General features: G+C 41.4%; 1 protein-coding gene across 2 annotated transcripts in view; it reads right to left on the reverse strand.

Annotated features, from left to right (window-relative positions):
- The window catches only part of OLFM1 (olfactomedin 1), a 341,156-nt gene that overhangs the window by 192,592 nt on the left and 136,557 nt on the right, over positions 1 to 12,007 (reverse strand). For both annotated transcript variants that reach the window (XM_069609604.1, XM_069609603.1), the window contains exon 3: positions 5,783 to 5,938. In XM_069609604.1, coding sequence (XP_069465705.1) covers positions 5,783 to 5,938 — 156 coding nt within the window. The remainder of the gene's footprint in view (positions 1 to 5,782; positions 5,939 to 12,007) is intronic.

Below are 12,007 nucleotides of genomic sequence, written 5' to 3' on the forward strand. Positions count from 1 at the left end.
TAGTCTTGTCTAAGTCCATGAGGCCTTTTTCACATCCCTCATGTTGTACGGAGTACAATCATTCTAAACCTAGAATACCTCTGTGCAATGTTTTTTTTACCATTCCACTGCAGTCTAAAATTTCATAGTATCTGGCCATTGGATTCTAATCTTTATTTAACAGATAACAGCCGAATACATGATACCGCAAACTGGTTTAAATAATGTAAGACATCCTCCTTAATAGGGCCTTAGTGTGGATGGGAGAAAGGCCTGTGGATCAAATTAAAAGTCATAAACTAGAAACATTAGGCAATCCTGTATTATAACACTTGTGGATAGGCACATTATAAATGCCATATGGTATCACTTCATATCATATATTTCTATGTTGTCTATATATTTTTAAATCTAAATGTAGGTCTCTTATCAGATTCTCTCTATTGAGATAATTTTTAGAATTGTATAAAGCAAATTTAAACAGGTATTGTTTTTAAATGAGAACTGGTTAGTAACTGTGAAGATTTAGGGAGATTTGGAGTACTGATTGTATTGTAATGTGTTGTTTTATAAATGGGTTAATGTCTACAGAAGTATACAATGATCTAATCTAAATGAAATGACTTTGTGTTTTCATTAGTCAAATATCAACCAATACAACAGTGAGGATATATTGCTTCATGAATACATTTTGGAGGTGTGGTTTGTGATGCGTTAAACTGCAGTTTAATAGCTCAGATTAGTAGAGCAAAATACTGAGGATAACATGACGTGGCTGTAGCAAGCCACTCGTTCCATTTTTCATGGCTAACTGGCCATTCAACTGAAGACGTATCTTGCAGTGGCCACAGTCATGGTAATTGCCTTTATTTATTTATTTATTTATTTATTTATTTCATTTTTAAAGCACGCACAAACCCTCAGGCATCAGGACACTGGGAAATCAGTTATATGGGGCCCGAAGGCAGTGAGGCTTTAAGATTATAAGGGACCAAGGGAGAGGCAGACAACATTTGTGTAATAATAACAAGCAGAACACCAGGTGGTTGACGTAGAAAGATTATTGGAATAGCTTTAATTGGAAATCCATCTTTCTGCAGCACTGGGAGGGACTGCCTAGTTCTTCATTTGTTTGTGTTATGCTGTTCACCACAAAGGTAGAGCCAGACACTAAGATAAATATAGAAATCAAAGGTGTCACCAGTATAGTTGGTGGCGCTTAAAGGCTTCAGTGGAGAAAGGGCAGCATTCAATATTCCAGGGTTCAGGAAGGTGGTATGTTAATGGTACTATTATTATTGTATTGGTTGAGGCAGGCACCAGCTGGGACATATGGGAATAGCCAGACCATTAAGAGAGCAAATGAGGCTTGGGAGGTGGAGATTAGGAAAGTCTAGTATTGAGACTCAATCGATGCCTGTTGACAATGATACGTCTTTATGGAAAATAATCTGTGTCTAGGCTTTACTCAGTAGCAATTGCCCAATACCTTGTGTGGATGTGTGCATATTTAACTATTTAATATTGGAAAAAGTTGGACTCTCTGATTTCCGCCTCAGTGTATGCCATAGTTATTGGTATCATTGAAGCCTTATTGTATTAAGGGACAATATAAAACATTTCATATTTTTGTCAACAAGACTGAAAATTAAAACATCCTCCAGAAACAACATCTCTGCACTACCAGACAGCATCTCACAGAAACATGTTCAATGGCCCCAACTCTGCCATATTGAAAAGGAAACACATTGTGGAACCATTGGGAAGGTTCTCAATCACTAGCACAATGAGCAGTTCAATCGCACGGATGAATGCCTCAATATGCATGGTGAAATGGCGGAATCAGCCTAGGCACCGTACCGTGGAAGACCACCTGCATTCCTTACCAGAATGCCATCTTTTCTGAAAAAAATACTACATTGCTGACCAAAACCACAAATCACCAGACATCTTTAAAAGAATTGGAGTTGTTTTTTTTTTTTTAATCACACCTGAACAGATCGAAAAACTCTTTATAAATTACTGTGATTAACTTTCTATTTTAATCATTAACAATATCACAATAATAGCTACCCTCCCCAAAGAAGAGAAATAAACCAACCAGCTATTAATCCGTGTCTTTTAGCTGCAACCCCTTCTCTTGACCACCTCTAAGGACATTCTCACTAGAAGGAGCCTGACCTAATACCATATACCATATCCCAGACGTTGTGTTCTTCCATATAACTCGGGGCAACATTTTGAAAAAGTTCCTTTAGATTTTCTCAGCAAAGTAAGTGAAAGGTGTTCTATCTTGAGAACACATGCAGTTTTTTTCCAATTATATGAGTTGAAAACTCAAGTAAATAGTTGACTGTTCTACTTATATTGCTGGGAAATTCGTTTATTTGCAGTATGCCTTCCTACCAATTTCTCCAGAGCCATAACTGTAAAATAAATTCCTAATTTAACAATTTCACAAACTGAAAAAGTATTCATTCAGATTAATAACAACAGCAGAATGTATATTCTGCACATATCAACTCATAACCTATTTAATTAACCAGTAGTTTAATGAAGGAATGTTTGCAACACCACCAGGCAAGCCAAAGTCACGCCCTAAATCACAAAAATCTACAGTTGACCCAAGCAATCCAAAACAACTATGGATAAAAAGCTGTACTTTGACACCTGTATAAAATGATGTTTTGAAACTACAGGCCCACACACTTAGCACTCATCCTGATAGACCCTGGCTTCAGCCATGGACACTACACCAACATAGCTGTACAGGTTATCCACTAAGCTGCTCTGAAATCAGTTCCCATGGTAATAAAAAGCCTGTTTGGACTACCCTACTAGACTTTGGGCGGCCATTCCACACTGAAGACTGCAGCTTTCTGCTCTGTGACCTTTCATCGAGAGCAAGGATCTAAAACGCCATTTTGATCTTGCTCACGTCCTTCCTGTTCAGCTGATCTTCATGAGTCAAAGAGGCGCCTTTACAATCGGTTTCCCATCAGGTGTTATGTTGATACCTACAAGGATTTAAAGCCTGCCGTTGTTCCATTTTGAAGAACATCACAACCTCCAACAAGTTATTCTAGAAAACGCCCTGCCCTCAACTGAATTGCTAGGGACGTCATGAATCCAAGTGGAAGCAAAACTAAACTACTCATCCTCAACTTCATATGCACCTACCTCCTGTTATCAATCCGAATGATTCCACACATTCTTGACCAATCAATCTCTCTGAGCAGCGAGGGGGGAAGCCTTTGAGTCACCCATGTTGCTAAACTGAGCCAAGAAACACAAATGAGATCTCCCCTTGCACATCCCATGATCATTTTGGCTTATTCTGAAGGCTCTAATGGTCCCTTTTGCGGAAGCTCTCCTCGCTTGCAGTGGGAAATACCATTGGCTCCTGTCTTGACTACACAATCTCACTTGACATCTGTCTGCCAAAACATCTTCGGCAGGAATGCGGTACATTGTGCATGAGCAAACATCATCTCCGCAGTGCCAAACAAATTGGCACAAGCGCAAATGCAGTGCAGATGTATTTGCATAGGTGGTAATGTTGTTTGCACACTTACGATGCACCACAAGCCCAACTTAAATCTCTGTCTGGCCATCAGTACCACTGCATCAGACGAGTGGTAAAAGAGGAAGCCTGGAAATGTATTTCCTCGACCCTAAACAACTACAATGCCACATCTTGAATGTAAACAACCACAATGTCACCTCTTGAATGTGTGACTTTCTAAGTCCCTTCACGCGTCCACAAATGTACCTGCAGCAAAACGTCCGTATCCTGACACACCGAAATATTATATTTCTCTTTGCACTCCTCTATCAGGCTCATGGGACCTATGACACATCTTGACAGGAGGTAGAGTCCAAATACCTCAAATATGGGATGTTCCCTAGGCACGTGGAAATCAAGACAAACCACTTCACTTTCCACGAGACACCAAAACACTTACTCTAATTCCGAATCCGGAATGCCTAGGTTCAGCAAGCTAGAATCCCAGCTATGCTACTTAAGCCATTCAATTTGCCATCGATTCAGCCACACTTTCAATTGTTCATTCATGTGTGGATTCGTTCATTTATTCTTTCATTTCAGGCACTGTTTTTGGGGAATGATTTTGCATCAGATTGTTTTAGATTGTTGTGTTTTATTTTATGTGCCCACATTCAATGGAAAACTCAAATGAATCAAAAATCTTCTGTCAAGTCAAAAACACTGTTTTGTTTAAAATACATCTCCCGGAAAAGTAATTTTTTGATGGACAGTCTCATTGTAGCATAAGACATAAAAATGAAAAATACATAAGTGATTAAAATTATAAAGGGACTATTCAAAAAAGGATCAGTGTTCATAAAACCATATTTTAGGGAAAAATGTTTTACATGTTTACAAATGAGCATTTAAGACGGATTTAGGAAATTGAGCATATGAGATGATTTCTTTCATCCATGCACTCTCCCTCGATTCGTCCAGCTATTGTAAAAAGGATGTCCTAATGTCCGTGTAATGGGAATAAGGATCTATCATTTAGAATGGCCAGCCAAATGTAGGAATTAATGGTTGTGCAAAGAGGCGTTGCTAGGGGGAGGGCTAAGGGGGCTATAGCCCCTGATCTTTTGGTTGTAGCCCCGGATAGAATCTCAGGAGCTACAGCCAAAAGACTAGCTAGCCCCCAGTCCCAACAGTTCCGACATCAGCGTAGCCCCGGGTCTTTTCCAGACCTAGAAACTCCCCTGTTGTGCGGTAATTACTTTAGAGTTTTTGTCAATGAAAGAAAAGCAGGACCTTAGAATGTATACATTTGAGCAGTTTTGGGGAGTTTGGAACGTGAGACATCATTAAAATGGTCGCATTCCCTAATTCAATGGAATCAAATATAATGTGGTCTTCTATTGAGCAATATCCACATTGTTGGTGGCCTCCTGAGGCTGCAAAGCAGGATCTGTTTCGCCAATGCTTACACTCTTACTAATGCAGGATTCTAAGTTTAACTTTAATATATTTTTTAATGTTTGTGAACTGATAAAAGATCTAATATCTGATTTTGAATAGCACTTTAGAGGAGTGGTTAGGAAATGAGGGGCAAATATTAGAGAGTTGGCATCAAAGAGAAGTCAGGTATAAAACCAGAAGCAGATGGACAGTGTGGGTTTGAGCAAAGAGAGCTGCCACAATACTGAAATGGCCTGCAGCGCTCAACTTACACACCGATGGGCTTCTACAGAGCACAGATTCTCTATTGAACTAATTGAACTCAATTTCAATCCTGGCCCTTGAGGGTGATGGAGATTGGAGCAGCATGCATGAAATCCCTCTTCATAAGTGTCACCCTGCCAACTTGCCAAGCAACCTTCAGGTAGTGGTATTAATAATTAACAAGTAGAGAGTGGCAGGTCATCAAGTGTGAATCAGACATTGTATCGTTTGATGTGCGGACTGGTGCGGAATGGAAGGAATTGTAGGTTTACAATTTTTCAAACTCAGTATGGAGTCAAGCCATTCCAGGGTTAAGCCCTTGCACAAAGCCTCTGTAGGCAGATCGGCATGCCAATGATTTGTGATTGGTTGTTGCTGACAAAATTCAGATTTAGTGGTTTGTGTGATGGAAATGACTTGATCGTTTCTTTAGTAAATGAAATAAAGCAATATTAAAAGGGGCCACAGTTGTGGGCGGCTACATTTGCAATGCCTGAGTGAATTACAGGTGTGGCCCAACCTATCAAATGCACGTTCCCACATCCCCCTGGGGCTGTTATCATTGTATGATTACGGATTTGCGAACAGACGTACCTTGAATTGTCTCGCCTGGTGTTGCCTGTGGTTCTCCTCCACCTGCTTGAACTTGGTTTCCAGCCCTTTCATTTGGTTTTCCATCTTCTCTACGTACTGCAAGTCCCTCTGGGTCCGCCTGTCCAATACTTCTATTGACTGGGACATATTCTGCACCTTTACAAGAGAAAAGCAGCGCACACAAATGAGTTTGCTGTGCCTCCACACATCATCTGCAGCATGATAATGCAGTCGACGTTCCGTGTCCAGCCGGGGGCGGCGAGGGCACTCGATGCATGCATTATTGAACACCTATGGATTGTTATTTCCCTCCCAGACAATTGGGCGGCCCACTTCCATATCACCAAAGCCGTGCTGTATTGAGAAGAACTTGAGATTCAGGAAACAGCCCATAACCCACAACAGTGAGGAAAGGAGTAAAAGAAATAGTGCAGTACTAGCAGCACACAATATGGCTGTTTAGTTTATACAATATTGCTTAGTGCTTAGTATTAACCTGTACCATGCTAGTTTGGGATGAGATGGGTCATATGCGCACAGAGATAAACTGATGTAAGCAGGATTGCAACATGTGCTTGAAGATGAAATACAGGAGTACACTGAAGTACACAACCTCTAGTATTATATGCATGGTGCGTGCATAAAACCTGTTAAAGAGCTCTTTGAATGAAATAAGTACAGACACAAGCCTAGATGGGCGATCACACATCCAATAATTAAACTCAGGTCCAGATACAATACAGCTTGTCACAATCCAGTTAACTCACAAGGCGGGGGTAAGGTTAGTGAATGACTTTAGGAAAAAGGCAGTCCATCTCTACAAGCAGAAGAAAGCTGCAATGGAACACAGTGGAGGTCTGGGTGGAAAGCGCATGCCCATGAAATGTGGTCATAGTGCAAAAAAGAACTTCTCTTCTTGGCAGGAAGAGGATGCAAGGGGATAGTAGGTGGGGCAAATGGCGGCAGTAGAAAAGGCCCATTTTCTGTTGGATGACAATCTATATATGTTAAAGTAGATTTGCTGGGACAGCTGCTTTCATAGGGGTAGTCATTTCTCAAAGCTGTCCAACGAGCACAGACATGTATACCCTGATTAGGGGTTGCTTTGTGGGAAATGTAACACTTTTCCTCAGAGGTAAGATGATACCTAGTCTTAACTTACATCTCATTTCCTTCAATGTTATCCCTGTGCGATGTGTGTTTTTATTTTATATTTTTGTTTTTTTATATCTGTATGGGTGAGAAGGTGGGTAAAGGTTCTGCCCACTATTGTCCAACTCCAGGCCTTGAGGGTCACAATCCTAAAGGGCTTTCAGGATTTGCCTCATTATTATTCATGAGAATAAATGTGCATACATTTAGAATCAGTGTATGCAAATTTAAGTCAGGAATATTAATGAAGGGTATCCTGAAAATCCGGCATGGATCCGGAGTTGGACAACCCTGGACCCCTATATATGCATCTGTACGTATGTATTTACAGGATGAGAGGAGTAGGTGCAAGTTGTGCAAATCCCATTTGTCTCATCATAAAGTTGTTATCCAGGAACTAAAATGACATCCCTCCTCTTTCCAAAAGGGAAGGGCGACCTTTTTGTTCAAATAATATCAGTATCCTCTTGAGCCAGGGGATGCCAAAATAGCCTTAAAGTCCAAGAGAGAGGTAACTGTCGTGGGACACGAGTTGTGGCCTGAGGCAAAACTGAGGGCCATACATTGGGGAAGGGTCATTACCCCATGCAACGATGACCCCTCTCAAGTTCTGTAAGGCGTTTAGCACATAGTGGTAATAGCATGTTTTGGAGTTTTGGTGCTGATCCAAATGTTTTCCATAAAAACGAAAGTAAACAGCAAACTATGTAAATTAAATGTAGTTTTATTTTGTGGTATTTAAAGAATAAGGTTGTCGTCTTCATAAGTGAGAAAATGTAACTTGAAACGTGGTTGACCTGAACAGGTTAAACATGAGCTTGCCTTAGGTGTAATTTAAAAGTAAACAATGTCTTTAAAAGGAATTGAAAGCATTTTCAATGTTTAACCTTTCTCTTTGATTTTTATTGGAAATTGGGGTGAAATAAAGATTCAGCAAGTGAGGAGTGTCTTGAAAGAAATTGTGCCCAGAAATTGCATTGTTGTTTCCCAATCTGCTTTTAAAGTGAAAACGTTCAAAACTAATAGTAGCTATTGATTTCACTCTGAACATTCTGATTGGTTTTGAGGAGGTCGATAAAGACATCCATGTCATAATGTGATGTGTTGCCCACATCACATGCAGGGAAATCAAAAGCATCTCTGACAACATTGTGCATTTCAGCAACCAGTTCCTATAACCAGACTCCGACTGGCATATAGAGCAATAGGGCAATGCCCAAATTGAAGGCCCAACATTCTTGTGTGGAACTGTTTCTTTTTTTTATTTGTTTTATCAAAATGGGTCAGTTTTTGGGTAAAAGGGAGTCAGTTTAATGAGTTACTTAAACTTTGCTAGTAGTTTTGACCAGTTTCACTGAAAACATATTCTTTAAAATGCACAATTTGCAACACATTTTACCAAAATACTTCCCCACGGGTAATTCTCAAATAGTCTGCCACAGAAGGAGTGAATTGCATTTGTGACTGTGGGACACTTTTTCCATTGGAGTTTGACCCAGCCTACACCTCACTCAGAGAAATGATAGGAGCAGATTCATTGGTTACAGCCAGGGTCGGACTGGGACAAGAAATAGGCCCGGACACCCAAAAAAAAGTGGCCCATCCCTCGCCTCACGACCCTTGACCTCTGATGACATCACCGGAATCGGGAAGTGGCATCCCGGGATGCGATGAAACACGACCTTTCAGCCCCTTGACAAAACAGGAAGTGGCATCAAATAGCATTGTTCCTAAGTACACTAAATTACTGTGAATGCAAGCAGAAGTCCAAGGCCAAATGATAATATGTTATTGTATAGCACTTACGCTTAAGCTTTTTTTTTTATAGAATATATATGCATACAATATCACCCAACCTGTGTTGGTACTCATGTATCGACCTCAGACGGATGAAAGGCTTTTTGAAAAATAAAAAATAAAAGTTTTGAAAACAAATATATATTTTTTTCCAATTTTTCTTTCTTCCAAACCGGCCCAGGCATGGCCAGAAACCGGCCTCCAGTCTCCAGGAACGATTTTGGCCTGGCCACGGGCCGAAAGGCCGAGGGGCCAATCCGACCCTGGTTACAGCACAAACTAACTAGCCTGTCCTTCAAAGTAAAAGAACCAGAAAAATACAATAAGTATGATTTTTATGGGAATCAAAAAAATGTATTGGTAGGTTACATTCCACTACACCTTTGTGTAAGGTGACTGTTGTTTCAAATGCACCTCCCTTGTAGCGTTCAGACAACAGCCTCGGGACAATAGATCACGGGCATCGCACTTGCTTTGAAAACAAGACAACGCGGAGCACCAGAGGTTCGATCCCTGGACCCACGCTTAGAAACCTCTGGGTATTAAGTGTATTATAAATAACCAATTAGAATAGTGATAATTATAACAGTGGGTTTGTGGGGGCATTTTGTTGTGTTAAAGTGACAACCAAGGAGCGTAAACATTATAAAAATGCATGGTCCTTCAGGTATTAGGGTATTATATATAATACTCTAGCCAATACATGCTCTTGACTCGCTCCACACTGCACCTTACCAGACTTCTTTTCTGCTGTGTGCAGGATAGTGTTTTGATTGTAGTGCTCCTAAAAGATGCCTATTAATTAAATCTGTCTATACTAAAGTGGTTGAAGCGCTCACAGAGAAGGCCCAGCATATGGCAGAGGAGTTGGCACATTGCCCTTTTGGCTCTGCCAGTACGACTCCTCCATCCTCTGAGAGAATCGTTTCCTCTGGGGCATGAGATAGAAGCAATGTGTCTTTTCCTATCGCAATGGTTGAAAGTGCCCGGGTGAGGCTCGTACAAAGATGCTCTATTTGCGGCAACCAGCGGGTTACATTATTTTGTAAATGTGACATAAGGCCCTTTTTAATTAGACAGACACACCATATGTTACTCATCAGTCTGAGGTGGTCAACACTTTTGATTGATACTGACTAAATGGGTATTCAAACTGGTGACTTGGACATGAAGGACTAATTTACTAAGGTTTAAATCTTGAGCACAAGATGCTGAAAAACAGATCATAGGCCATTGCACCTCTAATGAAGGGTCTACCTGCACAGTATTAACACCCGGGGAGGGGGGAGCAGCCAATCAGGATCCTTGGGTCATGGGCTGAAACGGCTAATCTCAGCCTGTGTCCCATGGAACCTGAATGCTGCTTCCACCACACTGCCATCTTCCCCCAACCCTCCCTTATCTTTTATTTTTCCGTTCTCCCTCACCCTACTTACCTCTTTTCTTCAGAGGCTAGCCATCCACTGCCGCTGCTGCTGCCGCTCTGTTGCTACTATGGAAATAGAAGAGGGGCTATGTATTGAGCCCCGCCTTCCACATCCATGGTGGCCATAATGAGACAGTATTTTCAATGAACGGAACGTGCACTGCGCCACAGACAATGACTGAAAATAAAATGTTCTTAGCACCCTCTGTTTCCGGATTGGAAACCCGGGGTGGTAATAGCGTTAAGCACCTGTTCCATGTGCTGGGACAGGTGTTAACGTTCTGGGGCCCAAGTTAAAGGCCCGGACGGGTACTTAACGCCATATTAAGGTATTCAGAGCAGTACGATGGCAGGCTGGTGTACACACAAAGTAAAAAACGGGTCTGTTGATTGGAGAATTATGTGGCTCTGCACAAGGTACCCTTTATCCAGAAAATGTGATGGGTGGGCTGTTTTGAATCAATTGTAACCAATTGTAGGGCTTTTTTAGCCCGACCGCAAAGTTGCAGAAGGGGATGAGCCATATGCAAATCAGTCTAGCACTGCCACTGATGGGAGTAGTCTAGTCTGACTTGCTAGGCCACATCCCCATTGCGCGGAAGCACCAGCCACCCACGACATGCTTCAACCTTGAACAAGGTTTAACACCATCTTGTGTTACCAATGTGTGGGCCGAGGAACCAAGAGATTTGCAATCTAATCTTACAATGTATTCTTTGAAAAAATGTGCTATCCTCGACAAAGCATTTTATCTCTCTGTGCTCCAACTGCCCCTACGGTAAACCTTGTTGGAACCTGGAAAACTGCCCACAGTCGTAAACGTCTAGTTTCTGGCCGTTGCCATGACCAGGCAAACCTCCGTAGTTTGGAATTTCTTTTTTTTTTTTTTAATCATTGAAGACGAAAAAAAGATTGCAACTCTGCATGTTGTTGCGAATAAACATTATTCATCTACATGGCCTTGAAAATATTAGTCGAACTGTTGGGCCGTACAGTACTCAGAAGCTTCCATTTTGATGTGCACTTTGCACTTGGCAATCTGTACCCCTTTAAAGTTGCATCGCTATGCAAATGCCAGGGTTGGCTTTGATTTTCTAAGTTCGCAGACAGCCTCAGACATGTCTTGGTGACAGGTCGTGACATCCATAGCAAGCAAAAGGTTGAGGGGAAGGTATGGCTGCAGGTATGCACCGGTCTTGTGGTACTGACATGGCAGTACAGAACCCCTTTACGCCTCCGTACTTGCATTTGCGACTCAATTTTGAGGCATCGGGTTCACACATATACATTTATATATGCCATTTAACATTATATATGTCATATATAGGTCACAGACGTGATTTGAATGCCTAAAAAGTAGCCTGGAAATCTGTAACAGAAAGACAGCCGCCCCACCCCTTCCAACGATGGGGAAAAAAATTATTCACAATGGAAGCCAGAAACATGCTTGCTTTAAATGATAAGCATAGAAAGTGGACTTTCTACCGGTCACGCAAACCAAAGCAAATGGACGTGAGGCTGTAAATCCACAGCGATCTGTCCGCGTTCTATGCGCCATCGCTCACTGAAATGCTGCGACACTAATTGGGACATGAGGAAATGCATAATGGCCGCTGAAGTTACAATGTGTGACATTCAAATTTGCATTAAAAGAGTTAAATTGTACTTTATAGGCATTTTCATACCCAGGTACTTATCACTGGAGCCGCAACCGAGCCAATATAATTTCCACTGCCATCCCTCCTGTCTTATTTGCGTGTCATTTAAACCTGCCACGCTCCATACTCAATGACTTTAACAATACAAGTATGCAATTACACGTCGGGAAAAGAGAGCGGGTGGCAAACACC

The sequence above is a fragment of the Ambystoma mexicanum genome, chromosome 8 (genome assembly GCF_040938575.1).
Source record: "Ambystoma mexicanum isolate Mex_15411 chromosome 8, UKY_AmexF1_1, whole genome shotgun sequence".
In the NCBI taxonomy this organism is placed as follows: Eukaryota; Metazoa; Chordata; class Amphibia; order Caudata; family Ambystomatidae; genus Ambystoma; species Ambystoma mexicanum.